Source organism: Protopterus annectens, chromosome 4.part1 (assembly GCF_019279795.1).
Source record: "Protopterus annectens isolate FY-2018-M chromosome 4.part1, PAN1.0, whole genome shotgun sequence".
NCBI classification, from domain to species: Eukaryota; Metazoa; Chordata; order Ceratodontiformes; family Protopteridae; genus Protopterus; species Protopterus annectens.
Window position 1 is genome coordinate 562,995,295 of NC_056734.1, and position 27,367 is coordinate 563,022,661.

At 44.6% G+C, this 27,367-nt stretch overlaps 1 protein-coding gene across 1 annotated transcript in view; it reads right to left on the minus strand.

Moving 5' to 3' along the window:
• Window positions 1-27,367, minus strand: part of LOC122801252 (eukaryotic translation initiation factor 4 gamma 1-like) — a 2,968,223-nt gene that overhangs the window by 1,615,190 nt on the left and 1,325,666 nt on the right. Inside the window, exon 13 of the mRNA XM_044070804.1 lies at window positions 20,012-20,145. Coding sequence (XP_043926739.1) covers window positions 20,012-20,145 — 134 coding nt within the window. The remainder of the gene's footprint in view (window positions 1-20,011; window positions 20,146-27,367) is intronic.

The following is a 27,367-nucleotide window of genomic DNA, read 5'->3' on the forward strand; positions in this document are numbered from 1 at the left end:
CTTCCAGAATAACATCCATAACTGCTTGGGAAAGAGGAGCTGGCTGGATGTTTAGGTGATTTGCCATGCAGCCAGATTTAAGGTTTTTAGCTGGCTATGAAGAATCTGATTGTTTTGCTGTGTGCGCAAATGGGCAATTTGTGGTAAAATCCAAGGTGGGCCTTGGGCCATATTCCTCAATAGTGGGTACCAGTGCTGGCGTGGCCAGTCTGGGGCTATGAGCATCAGTCGTGGTCTCTCCTTTCTGACATTCAGAAGCACCTTTGTGAGGAGAGGCAATGGAGGGAAGGCATATACAAATCAAGTTTTTCCAACTGAATGAGAGTGCGTCCACTTTCCAAGCTTGATGGTGAAGTGTCCTTGTACAAAATTTTGTCAGTTGATAGTTTTGAGGACTGGCAAACAGGTCTATGTCTGGAAGGCCCCATTTTTGAGTTATCATTGCAAATACATGTGGATCCAGTTTCCACTTGTGGGGATCCATGATGTTTCTGATGAGGTCGTCTGCCAATGTGTTCTTTTGTCCTGGCAGGAACTGAGCTTGTAACTGAACTTGGTAAGCCAGAGCTGTGTTCCACAAGGTCATTGCTTGCCTGCAGAGAGGGTAGGAGTGTACCCCCTTGTTTATGTACCACATTACTGTGGTGTTGTCCGTCCTTATTGTAAGTTGTCCTGGATGTAATAGATTCTTGAAGGCTGTCAGAGCATTCCGTACAGCTAGCATCTCTTTTTGATTGATGTGCAGATTCCTTTGATCTGCAGTCCATGCGCCTTGAACGCACTGTCCTGCCATGTGTGCCTCCCAGGCGTAGTCAGATGCATCTGTTGTCATAGTTTGCCTGGCTGGTGGCAAGGTGAAAGGCTGACCCTTGTTGAGGTGACATGCCGGTGACAACCATAGAAACTCCTGTTGTAGGCAGGGAATGAGAGATAGTGTCCAAGCTGTGGCTGTGTTGAGACCATACGCTGTTTAGGTACCACTGTAATTTCCTCATATGCAGCTTTGCAAAGGGTAGTAGTATGCAAAATGCCATGAAGCCCAAGGCCTGCAGAATTTTTCTTGCAGGTAGTTGGGTCTTTGTTGGCATTGTTTTGAAATATTGAGTCAGTTGTAGTTGTTAGTCTGGCGTCAGATAAGCCTTCTGGGCCGTTGTATTCAAGCTGGCACCCAGGAATGTCATTTTGTGAGGGTATTAGTTTTGATTTCTTTTCGTTTACTGTGTACCCCAGGCACCTTAGATGTTTTACAAAAGCCAGATGTTGTAAGAGGATGTCCTTGCTTTCTGCTTGGATGAGGCAGTCGTCCAGGTATGGGTATATTTGAATTCCTCTTTGTCTGCAGTATGCAATTACTGGTGCCAGGCATTTTGTGAAGACCCTGGGCGCAGTAGATAAGACAAAGGGGAGTGCAGAGAATTGGTAATGGGTTGAACCTGCAATGAAACGGAGGTATCTTCTGCAACTTTGTTTGATAGGGACATGCAGGTATGCCTTGAGGTCCGTTACTAGCCATGCTTTCTTGCCCAACATGGGAAGATGCTGCTGTAGTGTTAGCATTTTGAATTTGGGTACTTGTAAGAAGGTGTTTACAATTGAAAGGTCCAGAATTGGTCTCCAGGCATTGTCCTTTCTGGGAACTACAAAGTCTAGAGTAAAATCCTTGGCCTTACTATGGAGTAGGTACCAGTTGAATGGCTCATGTCCATGAGAGCTGTAATTTGTCTTGGTGCCTCTGCCCATTGATTTTGTGGCAGGTTTGGCATTCCTCTTTTCATTGGCAAGGTGTGGAAATGGAATCTGTATCCTCATGAAATTATGTCTAGGACCCATTTGTCCTTTGTAATAATGTGCTAGTTGTCTGAAAAGTGTGATTTCTCCTCCCAAGGGGGCTGCCAAAAGAGTGTTGCTTGGTCAGATAAGGTGCAAGTCACTGAGTTTGCCTTCTGGTACTTTGGGACCTGTCTTCTCCCTTCTGTGCTGCAGTGCCCCATTATCTAGGTATGTACTGGGCTTGTGGTTGTCCTCTGCCTCTTGTATTTACCCCTCTGTGGTCTGTCAGTAGCTGGAAAGGACCAATTTTTTTGTTGGCCAATTTCTGTGAAAGCGAGGGGGCTGAACCTGTAGGAAATCTGACTGTCTGCATAGATTTTGCCTTATCCTCCCATTTTCTTTAGACTACTTCTGCTTTAACTCCAAAAATAACATCCTGCTGTAAGGGAGCATCTAGAAGCTTTGCTTTAACATGATCAGGCAGAGTTTGTTCCTTTAACCAAGCATGCCTACGTATAACAGACCCAGTGACAGTTGCTCTGCAGGAAGCCTCCAAAGAATCAAACACACACTGTAAAGTATGTTTGCTCACCTGTTCAATTGCATGCAACAGATCATGCATTTCTTTCAATTCAGACTGTTAAGGGAGTATGCTCATTTTTTGTTTTAACTGAGACATTAGAAATTGCTGATATTTTAGCATGTGAAACTGGCAATTTAGTGCCCTCATAGCTAGAGTGGCTGAGGTGTAAACCTTTTCCCCCACCTGTCTAGTGCTCTGGAGTCCCTTTCAGAGGGTACAGGATTTCTTGCCATAGAAGCCTTAGCCCCTTTGGGACCCTGGGAGATGGTCTCTGGATCAGCAACAGGACTTAAAGAAATTTGTGGGAATCAGGCACTCTATAGTATCAGGTTTGGCCAGAGAAGGAGGCAGAGAATCTGGATTTAAAACTAGATTCTAAGTAATCATCATCCACAATGTCTAAAACTGGGGGGGTGGCAAGTGGTCTGTGTTGGGGGAGTAAAAAAAACTGAGCTATTTCTTTGAGTCAGAGTAGTCCTGACCTTCCCAGTGAAAAGTGTTCCCTCAGTGTGTAAAGTTTCCCCAAAGGAGTAGTCTTCAGGAGGAGAAGCTGAGGGAATAGAATCCTCAGCATCAGAATCTTCATAAGGGGAGAAGGAGTAATCTTGGTCCTCAGAGGAGCCCAAGGAAAGACGCTTGTTCAGAGGAGGCATAATCTTCCTCTCATCTAGGCCTTTTGTCGGGAGGGGGTTGGGAACCCCTGATTAGAGAGATCAAATCTTCAGCCATTTTGAGCATCTGTTTCTTAGGCATGGGGCCTTGAACAGGGGACTGAAGTGGTCTTTTTAGGTTTAATAGGAGTCTTCGTCTTAGGATACGTTTTAATGGTGAGCGTAGTCGGTCTGAAGACGCCTTCAGAAACCAAAGGTGTTTCGGCAGTGCCAACATCTTTTTCAGCAGTGTCGACAGTAGGGGCTAAACAAAATGGCTGCGTCAGCCTAGTTCTTTCTGCCAAAAGTTCCGAAGCGGTCTCGGGTTCTAGGTCTGCAGTAGTCAATGGCTGCTTCGGAGCCTCACTGAAGACCGGTGAACCGGAGACCGGACCAGCCGAGGCATCGGAGTCCGGCTTGGATCTAGGCTGCCTGTCCTTATCCTTGCGTTTTTTGTGCACACCGGTAGTCGGTTGCTCCGACGGCATAGTGTAGTTAAATTTTCTACCAAAGTAGTGCTGTGCGAAATCAAAGCGTCTTTTTATAGTACGCTTATTAAACCTAGCACAAAAACAACAACTAGTGACTTCATGGTCCGGGCCTAGGCAAGGTATGCAGTAAGAATGAAAATCCTTATGAGGTATTTGCTTCCCACAAGAAATACAATTAACTTTCTGACATCGGTCTGAGGCAAGAAAAGTTTCCCCGATGGGGTACTTAGCTTTATTGAAGACTTCGGATCCGAAATTAGACTTCGAAAATCTCAGGAGTCGGCCGACCGGCATTTGCGAACTGCTTCTGCTTTGGGCACCGTGCGGCAAGAAAGACTGAAGAAAATGGCGTCGGATGCATTATATATACCCCTGGCATACTGATGTCAGGGAAGAAGCGACAGCAACTGACGCCGGACCAAGACTTGGGAATTCAGGCCGACTGCAGGACCGCCTGACGACAGGATAACCCAAGTGTGATGACTGCAGCAGGGTAACACAAACATCCAGGACTACAACAGTGAATGCACTCCAACATCTACATTTACGGTAAGTGTACACAACTGTACTATGTTCATAGTGTTTCACTGATGCAGTCATCACACATTTGGGTAGATTTCCAAAGCTGAGGAAATGGGTGGAGGCAGTCAAGAAAACTAAGTGTTGGCTAGGATGCCCTGCAGGACTGCAGAGGCAAACCCTGAACTGGATTTGAAGAGAGGCAGGTGGGTAACGCTTGGCTAAAGTGTGAACAGATGTCCAGGTGGCAGCCTCAAGGGATGTCCCTGGTGGGGACTCCTCTTTGAAAAGCTGCAGAGGTGGAGGTTGCTCTGGTGGAGTGTTCTGACCCCTTTGGTGGGAGGCTTTCCATGCTGTTTGTAGCAGAAAAGTACAGTTGTGTACCTAACATAAATGTAGATGTTAGAGTGTATTCACTGTTGCAGTCATTACACTTGGGTTATCCTGCTGGCAGGCTACCCGCAGTCGGCCTGAATTCCAAAGTTCTGGTCCGGCGTCTGTTGCTGTCCTCTTCCCTGACGTCAGTGCGCCAGGGGTATACAAGATGCAGCAGACACCATTTTCTTCAGTTTTTCTTGCCCCAGATGTCAGGTGCCCCCAAAAGGGAAGGCTAAAAACTTTGCTTACAAGAAGCGCACAAAATAAACATCACCTTCATCTACAAGCAAATACACCACATAGGTTGTATAGAATAGAGAAGTACAGATAAGTCCCAGCAAAGAAAGGGGGATGGTGGGTGGGTAACCTGGACTGCAACAGTGAAAACACTAACATCTATATTTATGGTAGGTACACAACTGTACTATGTTCAGTCTTTCACTGCTGCAGTCATTACAGTTGGGTTGAATCCCAAAGCAGAGGTTGGGCGTCTGGATCTAAATAGGATTAGGAGTGGCTATGAGGCCCTGCAAAAACTGCAGTGGCAAAGCCTGCTCTGGATTTAGAGTAAAGAGGCAAGTGGTAGTGCTTGGTAAAGGTGTGCACTGAACCCCAAGTTGCGGCCTCCAATATCTCCTTGGTTGGTACTCCCCTGAGAAAGGCTGATGTGGCTGCTGCCCTGGAAGAATGTGGCCTAACATTCTTGGGTACAGATTTGCCATGCTGTGCATAGCAGAAGCGAATGCAGTGTCCTATCCATTTGGAAATAGTCTGCTTTGAAATGGCCTTTTCTTGTGAACTTGCAGCATATGCCACCAAAAGTTGCTCAGTCTTTCTTTAGTTTTGTCCAGGTAGAAGCGTAGCTGTCTGTGAATGTCCAAAGAGTGCAGAAATTTCTCCCCCTTATTCTTGGGATTTGGAAAAAAAGTTGAAAAATGAATGGTTTGGTTAAGAGCCACACTGGAAACCACCTTTGGCACAAATGTTTGTCCTTAGAGAAACCCTGTCCGGATGGAAAATAAAAGGTTCCACTGCCATCAATGCCTGTAACTGAGACTCTTCTTGCTGAAGTTATTGCTAGGAGCAGAGCAATTTTCCATGAAAAAAATTGTATCTCAGCTGTATTGGCTGGTACAAAAGGAGGCAGTGTGAGCTTTTCCAAGACAAAATTGAGTTCCCATGTAGGTATCAGCACTCTCCTTGGGGGTCTTATTGTTTTTGTCCCCTCTAAGGTACTGTCTTAGCAGTGGATGTGAAAAAATAGGAAATTCCGTATTGTAATGAGCTGAAATGGCAGGTGCATGGATCGTAACTGATGAGGACAGGCCTTTGTCCAACATCTCAGTTAGGTATTGTAAAATCTGAGGAATATTTGGAACAAGCAGTTCAAGTCCTTGTGCCTGGTTCCAAGCACAAAATCTCTTCCATTTTTCTGCATAAGATTTACCTGTGCTGGGCCTTCTGGCTTCCAAAATGACATCCATGACTGCTTTAGAGAGAGAGGTGTATTCTGAGTGGTTATATTATTTGCCATGCAGCCAGGTTTAAGGTTCTGAGTTGGCTGTGCAGGATCGGATTGTTTTGTTGGGTCAGAAGATGAGGAATTTGAGGTAAAGTCGGGGCTGGATCTTGAGATAAGTTCTTTTGCTGGTGTGGCCAGTCTGGGGCAATCAATCATTTTTGGCTTCTCTTGTCTGACCTTTAGGAGTACCTTGGGGAAGACAGGCAGTGGAGGAAAGGCATAAACTGTCAGGGGCTTTCCAGCTGAAAGATAGAGCATCCACCTTCCAAGCTTGAGTGTGATAAGTCCTTGTGCAGAACCTTTGTAGTTGGTAGTTGTGACTGAGGCAAAAAGATCTATGTCTCGGCATCCCCATTACCTTATCATCATGCTGAAAATTTGTGGATCTAGTTTCCACTCGTGAAGGTCCACGAGTTTCTGCTTAGTTCGTCTGCCAAAGTATTTTTCCTTCCTGGCAGGAATTGTGCCTGTAGAAGTACTTGGTAGGCCAATGCTGTGTTCCACAAGGTCATTGCTTGCCTGCAGAAGGGGTAGGAATGTGTGCCCCCTTGCTTATGCACCACATGACTGCAGTATTGTCAGTCTTTAGGAAAAGTTGTCCTGGCTGAAGTAGGTCCTTGAAGGCTGTCAGGGCATTCTGTACAGCTAGCATCTCTGATTGATATGAAGATGCATTTGGTCTGCGGGCCACTTGCCCTGAATACATTTTCCTGCCATGTGTGCCCCCAAGGCATAATCAGATGCATCTGTTAGTGTCTGCCTGGCTGTGGGTGAAGTGAAAGGCTGTCCCTTGTTGTGGTGACAGGCCAGTGCCCACCATCAAAACTCTTGTTGCAGGCAGGGAGAGAGAGAGATTGTCTCCAGGCTGTGGCAGTGGAGTCCAAACACTTTTTAGGTACCATTGTAGCTTCCTCATATGCAGTCTTGCATATGGAATTAACAGAATGCAGGATGCCATGAAGCCCAAAGTCTGCAGAATTTTTCTTGCAGGTAACTGGGTCTTTGCTGCCATCATTTGAAAGTAATGAGTCAGTTGCCTTTGTCTGGCGTGAGATAAGCCATCTGGGCAGTTGTATTTAAGCTTGCACCCAGGAATATCTCTTGAGGGTACTAGTTTTGATTTCTTTTCATTTACTGTGTACCCTAGGCAAACTAGTAATCTTTTTACAAATACCAGATGTTGAAGTAGAATGTCCTTGCTCTCTGCTTGAATTAAGCAGTCGTCCAAGTAGGGATATATTTGAATTCCTTTTTGTCTGCAAAACGCAATTACTGGTGCCAGGCATTTTGTGAAGACCCTGGGTGCAGTAGAGAAGCCAAAAAGCTGTGCAGAGAACTGGTAATGCATTGAGCCAGCTATAAATCTGAGGCATCTTCTGCAAGATTGTCTGATTGGGACATGCAGGCCTGTGAGATGCAAAGTAGCTACCCAAACCTTCTTGTCCAGCATGGGTAGAAGGTGCTGCAGTGTCAACATTTAGAATTTTGGAACGTCTAGGAAAGTATTTAGAGTAGACAGGGTCCAGTATTGGTCTCCAGGCCTTGTCCTTTCTGGGTACCAAGAAAAGTCTTGAGTAAAATCCTTGGCCCTGCTCTTGCTGTGGTACTTTATGAATTTCCCTCATGTCCATGAGAGCAGAAATTTGCTTTTGTGCCTCTGTCCATTGATTGTGTAGCAGGTCTGGCATACCTTTTGCCCTTGGAAGGGTGTGGAAATGGAACCTGTAGCCCTGAGAAATATTTAGTACCCATTTGTCCTGGGTGATCATGTGCCAATTGTGAGAAAAGCGCTAGTTTTCCCCCTAAGGGTGCTGCCAAAAGGCAAGTGCTTGGCATTGGGAAGTCATCGAGACAGTTTCCTATATGGTTGTGATTTATCTTCTCTGCCTTTGGGGGCCGAAGCACCCCACTGCTTAGGTCTGTATGAGCATTGGGGCAGAGTTCTGCCTCTTGGGCGTCTGTATCTGCCACTTTGTGGTCTGACACTGGAAAGTACCAATTTTTAGAAGGCCAGTTCCTGCTAAATCTGGGTGGCTGAACCTGTAAGAAATCCTTTACTGTCTGCATCGATTTTGCTTTATCCTCCATTTTCTTTAACTCCTACTCTGCCTTAACACCAAAGTATCATGCTTTAATGGAGCATCCAATAATTTTGCTTTAACATGATCAGGTAAACTCTGTTCTTTTAACCAAGCATGCCTTCGAATGACAGAACCTGTAACTGCGGCTCTGCAAGAAGCCTCTAATGAATCAAAACCACATTGCAAAGTATGCTTTCCCACTTGTTCAGCTGCAAGCAATAAATCCTGCATTTCCTTGTTTTCAGGACATTCAGAGCTTGTAAGCATTTTCTGTTTTAGCAGAGACATTAGGCATTGTTGATATTTAAGCATGTGAAACTGGCAATTTAAAACCCTTACAGCTAAAGTGGCAGAGGTGTAAACTTTTTGCCCCCATCTGTCCAGTTCTCTAGAATCCCTATCAGAGGGAACAGGGTTTTTTGCAGTGGAAGCCTTGACCCCCTTTGGGACCCTAAGAAACTTTCTGGATCAGCAGCAGGGCTTTTATAAAGAAATTTATGGGAGTCTGGAACCCTGTAGTACCTATCTGGCTTAACTGGTGCAGGGGTTAAAGAACTGGGAGACCAACTGGATTCAGAGAATACATCAACAATATCTAGCACAGGGGGATAGAAAGAGGCCTGTGCTGAGGCAATGAAAGAAAGTCTGAGCCTTTTCTTGGATTCTGAATAATCCTGGCTCTCCCAATGGAAATGCTCCCTCATGGTGTGCAGGGCTTCCCCAAAAGAGTAGTCCTCAGGAGGAGAGGCTGAAGGGATAGATTCTTCAGCATCAGAGTCCTCATAGGGAGTAAGAGAATATCCCTGTTCTGAAGAGGAATCAGAAGAAATAGAAACCTGGTCAGAGGAGTCAGTGTCTTGCCTACGCCTTTTATCAGGCGGGGGATGGGAACCCCTGATCAAGATAATTAGGTCTTCGGCCATTTTAAGCATCTGTTTCTTTGGCATGGATGACTGTCCAGGAGAATGCTGTACTTGCTTGTCTTTAAAGGTGTTTAAGACTTTGCCTTGGCTGCTGAAGTGGCCTTGATAGTAAGCTGTGTAGGTCTGAAAACACTCAGAAGCAGACGCCTGCTCAGGGGCTCCGGACCCATCTGAGGGAATAGTTTCAGTAAGTGCAATACTTTGAGTTTCCACAGGCCTAGTTGTCTCCACGTGGGAGTCAGAGGCAGCCTGTGGCTCTGAGGTAGCGGGTGTCAGGGGCTGCGAAAGCGCCTCACTGAGAACTGGCGACTGGACTAGAAGAGGCTTCGTCGGTTTTGGACCTCTGATGCCTCTTTGTCCTTGCGCTTTTTATGAACTCCGGTCATCAGTTGTTCCGAAGGCATTAGTTAAACCTTCGGCCAAAGTAATGTAAAGCAAAATCAAACAGACGCTTAGTGCGTTGGTTGAATCTAGCACAAAACTGACAACTAGCAACATCGTGGTCAGTGCCTAGGCAAGGAATACAGTAAGAATGAAAATCCTTGAGGTATTTGCTTCCCACAAGGAATACAATTGTTAACTTTTACTGACATCGGTCTGGAGCAAGAAAAAGTTTCCCCAACAGGGTACTTAGTTATTGAAGACTTCGGATCTGAAATTCAATTTCGAATATCTCAGGAGTCGGCCGACCGGCACTTGCGAACTTCTTTTGCTTCGGGCACCGCGTGGCAAGAAAGACTGCAGAAAATGGCGTCTGCTGCATATCTTATATACCCCTGGTGCACTGACGTCAGGGAAGAGGCGACAGCAACCGACGCCGGACCAGGACTTTGGAATTCAGGTTGACTGCAGATAGCCTGCAACAGTGAAACACAAACATCTGATTGTGTGCTATCCATTTGGAAATGGTTTGCTTGGAGATGGCTTCGCCTTCTACCCCTGTAGCAAAGCTAACCAGCAATTAGTCAGACTTTCTGAAGGATTTAGTCCTGTCCAGACAATCTGAGCTGTCTGTGCACTCCTAGAGAGTGAAGAATCCTTTCACCCTTGTTATGGAGATTAAGAAGGTGGGCAGATGAACGGATTGGCTTAGAACCACACTGGACATAACCTTGGGCATGAAGGACGGGTTAGTTCTGAGGGATACCCTGTCTGCACGAAGATGATGGATTCTACAGCAATGAGTGCTTGCAGCTCAGACACATCTGGCTGAAGTGATGGCCAGAAGGAAAACCGTTAACCAGGAGAGAAATTTTAGCTCTGCAAAAGAAGCTGGTTCGAAATGGGACAGGGTAAGCTTTTCCAAGACAAAGTTAAAGTCCCAAGCTGGCAATGGTACCCTTCTGGGGGGCCTCAAGTTGCTTGCCCCTCTGAGGAACTGTTTGATCAAAGGGTGAGAGAAAAAGGGGCTGCTCAATGGGAAAATGAGCAGAAATAGCACAGGCATGAATTTTTTTATAGAGGAGAAAGGGACCACTGTGTAGTAGGTCAGCTAAGTAATCCAGGATGGAGGACTGTGCCATATTGGCTCCCTTAGCCTGGATCCATGTGCAGAACCTTTTCCATTTATCTGCATAAGACTTTCTGGTGCTAGGACGTCTGGCCTCACGGATGACATCCAGAACCTGTTTACTTAGAAAGGCAGATTGGTTCAGGGTTAGTGAATAAGCCAAGCTGTTAAACTGAGTATCTGCAAATTTGGAATGCATGAATTCCGCTTCCCTCTAGGTCAGGAGGTTTGGAATGTGAGGAAGATGCCATGGGGGCAGGGGGGGCAGGCTGCACAGCAGGGGGTATCAGTGTTGCCGGGGCCAGTCTGGAGCTATAAGAATGGCCCTTGGTTTTTCCTCCATTCCTTTGAGCAATACACTTGGGATGAAAGGTAGTGGAGGAAAGGCATACATTGATGGATTGAACCAGGGAAAGACAGGGCCATCCACTTTTCAAGCCATGCAGTGATGCTTCCTGGTGCAGAATTTTCTGAGCTGATGGTTGGTGTAGGAGACCGAGGTCAACCTTTGGGGTTCCCCATCTCTGAGTTATTAGGGTGAAGGCACTTCTGTCGAGTTGCCACTCGTGTGGGTCTAGAAGGTTTCTGCTTAATTGGTATGCTAGACAGATGGGAAAGCCTATTAGGAATTGTGCTAACAGGTGTAGTTGCATGGAAGAGGAACATAAGGGGCTGCACTTGTAAGAAATCCTTAAATGTTTGTATAGATTTTGCTTTTCCTTCTAATCTTTTTTAGTACATTTTCTGCCTTAGTACCAAATAAGTTGTCTTTGTGCAAGGGGGCATCCGACAATTTAAATTTGACATGGTCTGGCAGGGGTTGTTCCTTAAGCCACATGCAAGTCTTCTAATGAAAGCCAGTGACTGCTGCACTACAAGAAAATTCTAGGGCATCAAACCACAGTGCAAAGTGTGTATTTACTTGGCTTGCAGAATGCATTAATTTTTGTAGGTCTTTAGATTATGCCCAAGCAGGAAGGGAAGACATTTTTTGTTTAAGGAGTTCCAGGGTATGCTGCTGAAATTTCAGCATATTGAAATGACAATTTAGAGCCCTGACAGCAAGAGTAGCTGAGGTGTATACTTTTTTACAGAGTCTGTCTAATGCTCGTGAATACCTGTCTGATGGTATGGGATTCTTAGCAGAGGTAGCTTTAATTCCTTCTGGCCCTTGAAAAATTACCTCAGGGTCAGCTGTTGGATTTTTAAAAAGATATCTGTGCGAGGCAGGGACTCTAGTACCAGTCAGGTTTTCTGGGAGCAGGAGGTAGAGGATCTGGAGTCTAGCTGGATTCAAGGAAATCATCCACAACTTCCTTGACTTGGGGGATAGCCAAGGGTCTGTGCTGTGGAAAATCTAGGAATTCCCCAAGTCTCTGTTTAGACTAAGGGTAGTCCTGACTTTCCCTACTGGAAATGCTCCCTTAAAGTATGCAGGGTCTCCCCAAAGGAAAAATCCTCGGGGGGGGGGGGCTGAAGCAATGGATTCCTCTGCATCAGAATCCTCAAGTGGAGATGGGTTGCATGTCTTCATAGTCACATGCATAAGATTCATCTGACTTGTTCATGCAAAACTACAGGGGACAGATCTTTGAGGGGGTAGCTTGGCTTCCCCTGATCTGCATAAGGTGTTCTGCAATTTTAAGCATTTGAGACTAAGGAAAAGTAGCAGGCACCTGAGCGTGTGTCAGTTCCTTGGGTGTGGTTCGAACCCTGGGCCTAAGAAACTCGGTTTTTGAAAGAACGGTAGTGAAAGAAAACGTCAGTGTCATGATTCTGTAGTGCGAATGACTTCCTTGGAAGCCAGTGCCTGCCCAGCGGCTCTTGACCCATCCAAGGTACAGACAACCGCAGGATCCTTAGTCAAAGAGTTTTGCGGCATACCGGATGTGAAGGCTGCCAGCTTAGCCAAACAAGAGTTTTAGATAATTCTGTCATCTGTAAATATTAATGTAAACCACAGGCTTGATGTCTTAAATGGAAAAAAAAAACTGTTACATGTGGAACTGAAAAATGTAAGTGCAATCTGCTGTAAAGAAGTTAAGTCAAGCATTTCATGACCGTCTTTGATCTTTAAAGTTGGCCCCAGCCCGTCTATGTGAAGGAATTCTTGCTATTGTTTTAAGGCCAGAGTAATTGAAAGAATTTGCATGCATAAATGTCCTTAATGGCTTTGCTTCCTGATCTGGTGTGAGCTTACTAAAGAATGTAGCCTTTTAGCCTGGGCACCCCAGGAAAGTGTGAAGAATGATGTCATGTGAACCAGGAATGTGATTTTAAAAACAGAGAAGCAGAGTGCATTAAGCATTTTTGTGTTGACCATCCAACTCGGCACGGTCTTGCTCTATATTAGTTTATCTTAGACTTGTATTCGCTTAGAAATAGCTAGAAACTAGAAAGATTAGACTAAATGTTTCTCTGATGTCAGAACTGTACTACTGAATTATTTTAAGTATTTCTCTGATCTCTGAACTCTTGACTAGCACTGTGTAGTAAAACGTTTTGTCTTGTGTTTTGATTATTAAATAATTTTAAACCCTTTCAACTGTGGCTTTTTTTGAGATAATTTAAGCTCTTATGAGTACGTACATGCCTTTGGTAAAATTGTACAAAGCCACTCCAATAGCTTTAGCAATGGGCTATACCACCAACTGGATAATATTGCACAGTAATAATTGGACACCCTTTTAAAAGGGCCTTTTGAGTAGCTGATAAGTATTAGTGGGTGGTGGCAAGTGGTACTACCGTTTAGACTGGGCAGAAAAGGGGCACAGCTGGATTACCTGTCCCAGCCTTCCCCAGAAGTGGGTGTGGTTGTACAACTACTTCTCAAAGCGTACGTGTCAGCTACTTGGGCAGGGACACGAAGCACTGGCTGGACAGAGGGTGCTGGAGGTTTTAGCTTACCCAATAGGCTGAGATTAGGACTCTATCTGTGCCAGTGGGGAGTCTTATTGGGGACATGGGAAGTAAGGGAGCTACCAGCCCCGGACTGACTGATCTCTGGGTGCTCTTAAGGGAAATTGCACTTTACTGTATTTGTTATCCTTTCCTCCTATATGAAACGCCCCTCATTGTTAGTGGTAAGGATTGAGGCACCTTGATTGCTGGGCCAGGGCATGGGCGTCACATATTGTTTGGCATAGGTGGGATATCCACCCCACATATTAACTGGTTGGCAAATACTAATTGGCTTGTAGTGGTGTGGGTAGAGTTGATTCCTGTAGCTTGTGTACAGTGAGCTTTGAAGGTGTTTTGTACTCCAAATCAGCCACGCAGTACCAGAGGACCGACTACTAACTTAAAGAAAGCATTGGCAAGTTTGGACCTGTGTGGTCGGTCGCTATCCATCTTCGTTTTTTTCAGAAAATCTGCTGTCGGATGGCTTACCGAAGCCATATCAGAATTCAGAGACTATAAATGAAAGTATATGGCTACAAAAAGGGCCCGACAAAATAGCACTGAACAAAGCACAGAAGCGACAATGGGGGACGTCCTGGTCTGGGCCTAAACAAGTGACGCAGTAAGAGTGGAAGTCTCGGTGTGGTATTTGCTTCCACAAGCAAAACAATTAACTTTCTCTGACATCAGTTAGTGCAAGAAAAAAGGATCCCCAACAGGGTACTTGGCTTTATTAGACTTAAACTTCAATTTGGAAATGAACACTCAGGTAGCGGCCGACCGGCACCCATGCAAACTGCTTCTGCTGCGGGCTCCATGGCAAGACTGACGTAATGGCATTGGCGGCCTTACTTTATACTACTGACTACCTGATGTCAGTCCTCAAGCGACCGCAACCGATGCAGAAATAGTAAGCATCTGGTATTCGGACCGGCTAAGGGTTACCCTGGCAGGGATAACCCAAATGTTCTGACTGCAACAGTGAAACACGAAGAACATCGGAGAACGGTCATTCTGGAAGAGATCTTGTCCTTTTCAGCCATGGAACAGAAGCAATGAGTTGCTTAAGGAGGTCTCTGAAGTTTGATCACATGTGACAGACAACTTACCACACGTGCACTGAGAAAAGGTCATTGAAGAATAGACCTGCTTACCGAATCTGTCCATCTCCATTGCCTCCCTGTCAAGGGAATGGACTAAAGAGATCTCCGGGGCCAGCTCTTTCTTTGTGGCTGCTGCAACAACCATATCGACTGGGGCACCCTTAGTCCAGTGAACCTTGTCCATGGGGTGCTATGTACCTTATCAGGGTGCTTAGGCATGGGCTCTACCATGTCAGGTTCCTTCAAAGCCCTGCGGGACATCAAGTCAACCAGGGGGTCCACAGAGAGGGAAGCCAGGATGTAGATGGATCTGTTCCAAATGATTCCAGGAACACAAACTCAGTTGGATTTGTGGGTAGACCACCCACCTTTGTCAATTTCCATTATGTCTCAGACATCCTCCGATGGGGATCTAGGAAACCCCTCCCGTTCAACTGTCTTCCATCAGGGATTTCTTTAGGAAATCCAAGTGCTTCCTTTTGCACGTGTGCGTCCAGTGCACCTCCTAAGGAGGTATATGCAGGGGAGGTGTCGGAAGACTCTGGGTGCTCCTGATGCAGACACTTGAAAACGTGTAAAAGGCTGTCCCAAAGGAAACAGGAGAGAGGGATCTGGTGCAGCCAAGTCAGAAAGGAGCAGTCTCTGATCCAAGGGAGGAACACTCCGCTACTTTGAAGACGAGGGCGAATGAGAATCAGAGGCCAACTCCATTGGGGTCAAAGCCACAAATGAAGCCAGACAACCCCCCCATCGCACCTGGTGCTGAAGGTGGAGTCTGAGCCAAACTGTCAAAAGCAGAGGTGCCAAGGGGGGGGGGGGCAGCTGTGAAAGCCTGGCAGCTGAAACCAACCCCTGGGATCTTACCCCAAAGCTATGGCTCCAAGAGTCTGTAGAGACTGACTAAACCGGGGCTGCACTTAACAAGGTGTCATTCATAGTACAGGTACCCATCGGAGACAATGTCTTGAAACTCTGGATCCTCAGGACCAAAGGGCTCCAAAGCCAAAGGTCAGACATAAGGAGAAATGGGAAATAAAGGTAGGCTGTTTGCTCACAGCTCCAGAGAAACTGGCAACACTCCCATCTGAATCTGCACCTTCAGAAATTCTCAGCCCATCTACCTCACATTCTGAGAGGATCCAAGAGGACCTGGCAGAAGCTGTCAACCCTGGCCTAGAGTGGTGCCTGGGTGACACCAAAAAACAAAGGAGACTTTGGGAGAAGGCCTGTTGGCTCTGGCAAAAAATATGGAGATCGGAGTAGAAGAGATGAAGCAGAAGCATTCAGGCTAATTTTGGTAGCTGGTTCTCCCACAGGAACTGATGCTCTATTGGGAGACCACTTCCGGGACATGTCCTCGTCTTTCGGTTTGTCAAGACCCTTGTCACTGGCTTTGAGGGGATTTGAGCCCCTAACGTTGCAGAAGAGGTGAAGAGAAGAAAGAAATTCAAGAGTAACTTATTCCCATCAATAAGCGCCCGCTGATTAAAGCCTGTACATATTGAAGAGGAGGAATCTATGCTCCTAAACAAGCTGCACAGAGTCTGGGCATCAAAAAGCAGAATTTTATGCCCGCACTCTGTGCATTTCTTGAAGCCTGCTGGCTTGGAATCAGGACACAATAATGACAAAACACACTATGTACAGAAGAAAGAAGTGAGATCTCCTACTTTTTTTTTTTTAAAAGAGAAAATATAATAATGCACTTGCACACCAAATATATCACTGAAATTTCCCTGGTGGAAGCTCAGAGACGGAACCCTGTGGCTGTTCAAACGAGATCAGAGAAGTGGGGGGAAGTGAGGCATTGTGAGGACAGCAGGAGCGCAGGTTTCAGCTCCAAAGCTGGACTATATGGCAGAGTAAGATTCAATGCTGGATCACAGACCCACAGGTTGAAAACCAAATGAATACAACTTCACATCCAACAAACATAGTATAATTCATTACTGCATGAACACTGAAGTTAGTAGAATTTAATACTGTTTAGCATAATCTGCCCAAATAAAGCATCCTTATTAGTCTGCACCAACAAAGCAACTTTAATAGCCTTCATACTCCAATACACCAACCCCCTTGTAGCTCACCAATCTAAGGACTGGACAGAATGGATATGCAGTTTCATAACTTCAATGTAGCCAGTTTGCTGTACAGGAGCACCTTGAGACAATATAGCAATTTGTCTCATGTTTACAATCACTTAATTCTTAGAAATAAAGATTACGCAAAAGGTGTACTTAAACAATGACATCAGAGGCTAAACTCCTGCATACAAGTGCATTTCAGGTTGTGGAAACCATGCACAAAACATCAACCTCACATACCACTAAGACTAGGCAGCCCAATGGCAAATCTACATCTCAAGCAAACCCAAAAGAACAAAAAAAAAAAACTTACCACAGTTTGGAACCCCAAACACTACGCTCCCAAGGCAAGCAAAGACTTCTGAGGAATCCCCTATGGCAAGAGCCCTGGAAAGACTACTGATGCCCCTCTAATTAGAAAGAACAAGACATCAGTTACTTATCTGGAGCCAGGATACACTAAATCATGCACACACTTGAGTCATTACACCAAAGGTACCAGCATGACTCCAGTCTGTGTAGGTGTAAATGACCCAAGACATACCTCATTGAACAATGTGGAGAGAACATTGAGTTCTCACTGCTTTATGCTGGTTTGAGTAGCACTGAGCAGCATATTACCATCACCACAGATGATGCCAAAATCTGAGTAATGATTCATTTTAATTGGCAATCTTTCTGGTGTCATTCTAAGGGGGTTCAATGTTTGTTAACTTGGCAGGATATGGTTAACCACGTTACTTTGCCAAGGATGGTCTGCACTCAAGGCTTTTGAATACTGGCTAAAACTTGATTCAGTCTTTTTAGGCAATACCAAATTGAAGAACCTACAGACATAGCAAAATCAACTCAACTTCAAGGTGTTACTTGTTCAATGCCACTAGCCTAAATAAGAACTCACTTCCTCTAGGCCCCCTTACACTCAAGAATATAGACGTCTGTTCAGCTACTGAAACATGGTTTAAAGCAAAGTACTCTGACAGTGCAAGGTTTCAGTGCCTTCCACACTTTTAGACAAGTAACTGCAGACAAGGGCTAAAGGTGATGTCATCCCGATATAAGTCAACAAGCATACCTCTAGGTTGGACAAACAATGTTAGAGTTGCTCTACGTGCAGATCACAAAATCCCATAACATATCGTAGCCTGCTACAGGTCACCTTCCATGTCCCAAGAAGCTCTACACCCAATGGAGTGAGACTTGCCATCAAACTTACCATACTCATGGGAGACTACTCCTCTACAGAACGGAAATCCTACACTGCCTCAAATATACAGGCAAAACATTCCTGGACTTTGCAAAAGCAAATACCCTTCACCAAATGGTGAACATGCTCACTACATACTTTCAAATATGGGAAAATGATGCAGCCCCCCCCCCCCCCAACAAAATTATATCAAAGCAGTCTCCTTCAAAATCAAAATGAGCTCTAATTCCAGTAAAACTGGAAACAGTCACTAACTAATCCACAAGCTACTTTTTATTAAGTGATGTTCTGTCAGATTTCAATGTCCTCCCCCAAACCCCAAGAACACAGCAGTCTATGCTGAATTACTCAGTGCAGCGGTGTCAATGAAGGCATAGAGGAATCTGTACCACCCAGAAGCAAGCAAAGAACTAGCCCCAGGAACACCGCGGTGGCATGCCAAATTAAAGATATACCAAAAAAGAAAACAAATTAAGGCAAATTCAAGAAGGATAATTCCCACAAAGATAAAAAACATCGCACTAAACAGGCAACTAAGAAGGTTAATTAGCTTAAACAATGCCAAGTTTGAGGTTAAGATGGCCGTAAGGCTTTCTTCAGCCATGTTACAAACCTCAAGAGCAGCACACAGCATTCTCCTGAACTGGTGGCTAATGCTGCCACATTCAGAGCCTGTTAATACAATGAAACAGCAGACAAATTAAATTCCAACTTTACCCCCTTCTCAACTATAACTAGAGACCATGTACCAGCTGCATTCACTAAAGCTAACAGCCTCCATGAGCCCCATTCATCATCCCAGGATGCCTCCTTCAGTCTAAAAAAAACTTATCAGGACCCCTGGAGTCATTACTTAACTACAGTTTTGAAATAAACTGTGCCATGAGAATGGAGGGCTGAAACAGTCATTCTTCACACAAGAGGACCTTCAAATGATCCTGAAAATTACAGGCCCATTAGTCAGACTAGTCTTACTTCCAAAGACATGGAAAAATCATGGACTTTATCAAAGACAGAGCTGACCTCCAGACACTGGATTCATCCCAGTTTGATGTGGGCAAAGGAAGGTTATGCTTACTGAACCCTGTGGACAAGGTCACAAGGCAATGGATGAAGGGAAGTGATGCATACCACCTACCTATATATGGGTAAAGCATTTGATACATCCCATGACGACAGTCAACAAAGTTATGGAACTGGGCATTAACCCCTTTATAACATGCTGGTTGCTAGCTAGCTCATGAATAGGACTCATGAGCTTAGGATAAGTGGTGTCATCTCCAGACAGGCCAGTCACTGGTAGAGTCCCTCAGGACTATTAGTCCTGCTCCTTTTTGGCACTTCTCAGAATGACAGCTGAAACCTCAGCTACACAAGCACTGAAATTCTACAGCACTGCTCTGCTCCTGAAATCATCTGTGGATTATCAGTCATCTCATCTAGTTACCATTATCGCAACAAGTGTTCCACTTAAGATTAAGTGGCTCCTCTTTTTGACATTATGCAATACTACTACTGAAGTTACTTCATACATTCATTTTCATGCACACTGCTCCCTCTGCCTACACATTTCTGGTACTACTTCCTACTGATGCTATAACCACAGTCACTAGACTCAAGACAGCTTGCTGCCATCTTGCCTCATTACTTTTAACATTGCTTTTAGTCCATTACATAACTATTACACTGCTTTATTTTTTTTTTACAAATCCATAGTATTTTAACTATTAGTTTACTTGTAACGTGAAACTGATCTAAATGTATGCCGCAAATCGTGCATTTCATGTAAACTTGAGTTTCACATCATCTCTTCCTAGGCCTCTGCTGAAATGATGCTTCTACTGCTCATTTGGACTTTCCCCAATCAATAAATGTAAATTAAATGATAAACTGAAAAAATTGAAGGTTCAGAGATGGGGTACTCAACCCTCCTTTCAAATGTGTGCAGTCTTGGAGTTAGGAGGCATGTGGAGGGACTGACAAGAATGGTTTCTAAATACAACTCGCCAGCCCAATAAACAAAATCTGTACAATCGGTGCTTCACAGCATTTCTCAAGCAGTCGGACCTTATTTTCAATTGGGACAACTGTATCAAAGATCCCAAGACCAAACTCCGATAAAAGACAGTCAACTTTACTACTGTCCATCAGGCACAGAAACAAAACAGATAGTGACTTGGCAAACTAGGAAACTTTCTGTAAATTTCAAGACAAACTTAATTTACTTCCAAAAGTCATGGTTCTTACCAAAGTTGTTCATTACTGCAAAACAAGGACAGAAAGTATTACCTTGTCAAGAACAACATCACTTATATGAGGTAGCCCCTCTGGTTTCTGCATACTTGCATTGATAAACTGGAAGCCCAGAAGAAATTCACGGTCGTATATCTTCTTTTCTTCAGGATTTAAAGGCTTCCAGTTTTCTGAAACAAAATATTAAATTCTAATATTAAAGCAATACAAAAAAGTTAGTTTCCATGTATTATACATATAAACAAAACACCATAAAGTAGAACCAATAAACAGTTCTACTAGATGGATCCAATGTATGAATACAAAACATTCATCCTTCAAATTATTCAAAGTGGATTAACTTACTACCAATACAGCTTCAAGAGCATCAGCAATTATAAATTTCTCAAGTAAAAATCACATTTCTAGATCTGCTGAGAAGGATAATGCCACATCTATAACCAAGGCAAGAACTCAACTACAGAATTCGGAGTGCTGGAGCTGGTGTGGGGGATGGGGAAATCTGATGCAGCTTTGCTGCCAGATTATCCCTGTGAGGGGTGCAGAAGTGCATGCCTAGGACAGAGGGATTTCCATGGTAGAATACCAGCAGAGGTCAGTGACCCTATTGGGGTCAAGAGTGAAGAGCAACAGGGCTGTCTTAATAGGTTCCATCACCTGAAGAACACTAAAGACCAATGCAGCCACACCCTAGGTGCATTAATGGACCAGCCATGTCTACCTAAATGACAACTGCCCTCCCATCACCTGCTCTTTCAACCTAGTGTACAGGAAAAAGAAGGGCCAGCTGACCAATATAGGGGCTGCCAGCAGGGAAGAAAAATCTCTTGCCTAAGGAGAAAAAGGCTAGATCCCTTGTCAGACAGCAACTAAAAACCCATACACTGACTACAGCAAGGGGATGGCCGGCACAATTTAAACGTAGACCGCTATTGCAAATTTACTCAACTGCACTATGTTCATCACTGCTGCAGTAGCCCTAAGCAATAAGGGATGAACACCAGAGCAAGAGCAAGGGAGAAGGAAGCTGGATCAGAGTCCAGGATCTCTTGGACAACAGTCCCAGGAAAGCCTGCTCTAGACCTACAGAAGGAATCTAGCTTGTAGTGTTTAAGAGTGTACAGAAGGCAAAATTGCTATCTAAACTCTAGATTCAACCCCTTTACCAAAAGCCAGTAGTTGTAACAGCAGTTAGTAATCTAATGGAGAGCCCCATGTCAGAGCAATTGTGGTAAGAACAAGTAATATCCTGGGAAAACCATTTAGAAACTGTTCAAAGACTTATTCTTACCTTCATAACTAACGTAGCTGATCAGAATTTTGCTCTGTCAATACAGCACCAGAGTTGCATATGGACATCTTGAGTGGAAATAACACTTTACCCCTCATTTTTAGGCACTGGCAAAAAAACAGGGTGATGAATAATGGTGGCCAAGTGTAAAACTCAATCTGACTTGGGTACAAAAGGATTTGGTCTCAGTTACACTCTGATATGAGGCAGCAATGATTCTCCATAAGAGCTTGCAACTACTTATTGTAGAAGTCAGAGAAATAAGCAATACTGATTAAATTAAATCACCCTTGTGAGCGGGTGCAAAAGGAAACCATGTAAGGTTTCCCAAAACAAAATTAGGATCCCAAAATGGAGCTACCCGTCTACCAGTTAAGGCTGATATACAACATCCCTCAAAACTTTCACAAGAGGAATGGTAGATGGGGGGGAGGGGTCTAAGGGCAGTCAAGCAGAAAGGGCCAATAAATTAATCTAGATAAAAGGTCAAAAGATAACTAATGAGAAAATTCACAGGAGTCTGACCCTTAAAAAGGATCTGGTTCTTGGACTGGCACCAACAAAAATGATTTCTATTCACCCATAAATAATTTCACTATCTAGTTTCTTTCCCACTAATACTGGTTACAAATACACAGGAAAAAATGCCTATAAATAGCATTATGCCATTCAATCAAGCAGTCAGCTGAAGATGTTTAAACACTGGGGTGTTTCAAACTCCCCGTCTATTCTTTAAGTCCATTCTGCAAGGAAGCTTGTGGTAATTGCCCTTGGCCATTTTTAGAGACCCCACAGTAGACTGGGGTTATCACAGGAAAGGCATGGTCGGCCAAAGGGCCTACACAAGCCTAGCCATAATTCTCTTGCTATTCCTTCCCATAAAATTTACTTTCCTGGACCTCTGTCTAGCAGGGCGACTGACGTGATCCCCGGGGTAAACTTCCCATCTCCCATCCAGTCATCAAGGTTCCTTTTGAAGAGGGCCAAGGCATTCTGCTACACATGTATGGGCAGTCTTCCAGAGTATGGGGGGGTCTCTGGATCAGGAACCTATCCCTCCTGCTTGCTTTAAGTGTAGCATGCCCAACAGCTCTGGGTTTGACATGGCCTTGTATGTTAAGCAGAGGTCGCCTCTGAATAGACTATATGCAAGAGTATAGATGGAGTTTTTTTTAGTCAGTCAGCATAGGGCATCTGCTTTAGGCCTGTAATTTTTTTTTTTTCGATTTCTGCGGTCTTTCCAGTTGTTGCAGATGTCTTGTGAGGTACATAAATGGGACGTTGTACTCTATGATGTGTCTATTGAGGGATGAGTGCAGTGGGACAATTACTGGAGAAAAGCCCTTAGTGATGAAGTGTGCAACAAGATTTCCTTACTACTGTGGCAATGCGGTTATCGAAGGAGAGACCACTGTCCACCTGTGTTCCCAAGTCTCTTATTACACTTTTGTGTTTAGTGTACTGCCACCTGTGTGTTAATTCATGGTCACATGGTTTTTCCCAAAGGAGACAACTATACACTTCTTGTCACTGAGCTTGAGCCCATGGCTCTGGCACCAAACATCTGCTTCAGTAAGGCCCTTTTGCAGAATATCCACATCATTTGGGGATTCAATAATGGCTCCCAGTTTGCAGTCATCTGTGAACTTTGTTGGCCAGAGTCCCTCAGTGTTGGCCTGTACTTCAGAGAAGTAGATGCCAAACTAGCAGTCCCAGAACTGAACCCTGAGGTACTCCACTTGTCTGGGCCTGGACATGGAAGTCTGCTATTTTAGTGTGGGTTCAGTCAGTAAGCCAGTTGGCAACCCATCAAGTAACATAGGGATTTATACCCAGCTTAGTAAGTTTACCTATGATTCCAGGGTGGGGGATGGTGTCAAAGGCCTTGGCGAGGTGCAGATAGGCTGTGTGAACTGCCTTACCCTTGTCGACGGCTATGGAGACTTGATTCAAATTCGTCAAACAGGTTCAGAAGAAACGATTGGCCCTTCACGAAACCAAACTGGGTGGGGTCCAGTGTTTGAAGGTTACCAATGTCTGTTTATGAGTTCCATGACAATACGTTCCATGGCCTTGCAGATCAGGCTCAGACTGATGGGACGGTAGTTCCCAGGATCAAAGGTGGATCCCTTGTGGAGTTGGATAACTGCAGCTGTGCACCACTCAGCGGGCACAAAGCCGGAGGTAAGACTGATTAAACATGACACTTAGGTGAGGTGCCAGTTCATTTTGTAGTTCATGTAGTACACAGCCCGGGATGTCGTCTGGTCCCATGGATGCTGTATTCTTAGCTCTGAAGAGTGCGTTTTTTAACCTGTGTGGCAGTCATTACTGGAATTTGGCAATCTTTCTGTATTGAGATGGGCCCTTTAGGGGGCAAGAGGGGGGGGGGTGAAGTTGGCACTAAATCGATCTGGCAGGATATTGGCAATGTCCTTGGGATCAGTATATTTAATGTCATTCTGTTGTAGCTCAGAGCAGATCTGAGCATTGCCATTTAGATTCTTGACATAGCTACAGAATGCCTTGTGGTTGTCTTTGGAATCTATGGCAATTTTATTTTCGTAACTAGCTTTGGAGGATTTTATGAGGGATCTCAGCTACTTACCTAGTCTGGTAATGGAGTTTTTTTTTACCATCCTGGGATTTTCCTCTTTTCTGCAACAGTTTCTTCCTTTTGCTGTATAGTTTATGACAGGGGACCACCATATTGGCTTCCTTTTTTTTGGAGGAGAGCATCTTGCTTCTATTTGGGATGGCATGATTCATGCAAGAGTGGACGAGTGGATGAGTTCGTACAGTGCTTTACTGTAGGATTCGGCAGTCAAACTTTTGGTTCCCGTCTGCATAGGCGTCATGAAGTTTGTCACTTCTGACTTCAGTAGCATGAAGTTGGCCTTGGAGAAGTTTTTTTTTACGGATGTTTCCTTACTGGGGGGGGTGGGGGTGTGGATGTCAAAGGTGATTAGCTTATGGTCACACCTAACCAACAAGGGGGTAACCACTGGTGAGGGGCATCAATTTTCCATGTTGGTAATGACCAGGTCCAGGATATTGGTGCCAGTGGTGGAACTATGGATTAGTTTTATCCAGGGCGTTGGAATTTATGAATTCCAAGAACTGTTGGGCAAAAATGTTGGTACATGAGTAGTTTTCCCAGTTAATGGCAGGGTAGTTGAAATCACCCAGTATTAGGGCATTTGGTTGTATCTTAATATTTTCCAGTATGTTTAGAAAGGTGTAGTGAGAATCTTTGGGCATGATGGGGGATCTGTAGCAAGCTACAGTTTGGACTGCAGCCTTACCTAGTGTTAGCTGCACCTCGAGAATTTCAGATGCATTGTGTTGGGCAACTAGCCTGGAGGTATGAATATCCTTGGTGAACATTGACACTCCACCTTTAGTGTTTCGGTCCTGGTTTGGTGGTCAAAAAATGTGGCAAGAGGTTTTGCCTGATATTGCAGGAGTGCTCTCTGGAGCCTTGAACCAGGTCTCAGTTACTGCACGGATATCGATGTTCTCCATTTTTAGGAGTGCCTCGAGTGCATTTTAAGGTTTAGACTTCTAGCACTGAGTAGCATTACCTTGAGATTTTGCATACTTGTACCCGTTACGGTGGTTGTTTTGTATTTTGAGCCTTGCCTAAAAAAGGCACTACAGGGGTGGCAAGAGCCTTAGCCAGTAACCTGAATCCCAGGGGTGAGAGGTGCAGACCACTTCTGGCAAAGCATCGTGGTATGTCAACCATGTCATCTCAGGCAGAAAGATACTGGATCCCCTTGAAGTGACACCAGAAGCTTAGCCAATTGTTGAAGTCAATAATTGTCCTTATACTGTAGTATTCTGGGTGAAGGCAGGATGCTACTCGGGGCTAGAGTCATACCTGCCTGGCCACATGATCCGCGAGCTCTTCCATGTCTCTTCATGTAGTCCAGGGAGGTACGTCTCAAGTTATTCACTCCAACATGGACATTTGTGCTTCTTGTGGAGTGACAGAGGCAGAATTTGGGCTCTCCAATAACTGGTGGTCTTGCAATAGATGCTTAAAGGCAAGATGAAAAAATGGTTTATCCTAAACACTGCACTGTGCACTAGAAGAATTAGATGCGAAAGTAGGCAACTAAGTTTTACCTGTCTAAAAATTAAGTTTTAGTGGAGAGTCACTATGTTTAAAACAGCAAGATAGATTGAAGGGGGGAGGGGGTCACTTTTGTATTCTGGTACTATGGAATACAGTAGGATTAGGTAGCATACAGAAACATTTCCAATCCATGGGAAAAGAAAGGCATAGCTAACCTACTAGCAGCTGGTTTTGATTGCTGGTAAACACATCTACTTATGTAGTTCTACAGTTTGACAAATTTCTGTAGGACACCAGGGTGCAGCTTCCATTCGTAAGGACAGATTAGTTGCCTAAAATCTTACCATAACATTACAAGTCGTCCTTCTCTGTTGCAGTATTCTTTACATGAGGGAGCTTGCCTGCCAAGCAACCAGACATCACCCAGTATACAAAAGTTTTTACTGCCCAGTGTATGCGGTACGTCATGTAACCTGTCAGACGTAAGCTATAAAAAAGTGATGTACACGCACCACTCTCAGAACTGAGTGTCCCAGGGAGAACACCTAACAAATAGGTATGTAGACAAAGTAAATCCAAGCAAGATCAAATGCAGGAGGATGGAAGGTGGGAGAGAATACTGCAACAGAGAAGACATCCAACATTATGGTACGATTTTACACTACTAATCTATGTCCTAATTCCGCTGTTGCAGTATTCTTTACATGAGGGAAAATACAAAAGCTTACAAGAAAAGGGAGGAGGGTAGAGGCAAAGTTTGCCAGGCAGCTGTGAAGAATGGCCCTAGTTGACCTGCCTAGGATTTAGAAACATCCAGTTCGCAAAACTTGGTGAAGCTATGAATTGAAGACCAATTAGCTGCCTCAAAAACAGAACTTGTGTCCAAACCTTTGAAGAAGGCACCATATAAGCCCCATGGCCTTGGCAGAGTTGGCCCTAACTGATGACAGGAGGCTCTTTCCATGTGTTCCAACAAAAAGTCATGGCCTTAGAAATCCAGTTGGAAATAGTCTGTTTAGTGACTGGGGAGTCCTAGGGATCTAGGGTGAATGGAGACAAACACCTGGTCAAATTTCCAGATATTCTTGGTTTTGTCTAGATAAAACAAAAGCTATCCATGTACATCCAAAGTGTGTAGACTCTTTCTGCAGATTGGGAAAGGTAAAAGTTAAGAAAGTGCATTGCTTAGTTTAGTGAAATCTCGTTGACCTCATTAGGCATTAAGCAGCGGTTGGTGGAGAGAAACCCTGACCTCCTGCACTTTTACTGGATTAGTCTAGCACTTTACCATAACAGACTTCTTGTAGCAATTATTGTAGCACACAAAAGTGCTACCAGCACTAAACTTTCTACAAGGAAACTGCTCCAGCATGTATTAATGCCCACCCCTACAGGCATGTCTAAAGGTCAGTTTCCCTGTGCTTTCTCCTATTAACCTGGTGAACTTGGGCATCCTGAGGCAATGTAGTAACTGTCGCATGTAAACAGACAACCCTCTCCTTCCTGCCTCCCAACACTCAGACTTGCGAGAAATGCACTTGTATATCCAAATTGGAAGCCATGCACTCTCCAGCCAAGACCGGAATAGCTGGTCAAGAGAAGGTCAACACTTGCACCCCAGCACATGGAACACAGCCTCCAAAACACACACCAGCACGGCCTTCACATAACACAAACCCATCGTCGCAGTGGCTATCAATAACAATCTACCCGAACAGCAGAGACCTCCAAGGCAAATACGCACTCGACCACCACAACACACTAATCACAATACAATTCTATCCAGTGTCACTCAACCAAAGCCCTTAGGGCAAAACAGCATGCCCAGCACACCAGTCATAGGTGACTCAATAGTGAGGCACACTAATGGCCCACTCACTATGTTGAATAGGGAGAAAGTAACAGTCAAGCTACCTGTCTGGTGCCAGGATGTGCCACAAAGCATGCACTCCGGTCCCTCAAAAACAGATACAAAATGACTGTCATTGTACATGTGGACGTGAATGACCTGAGATGTACT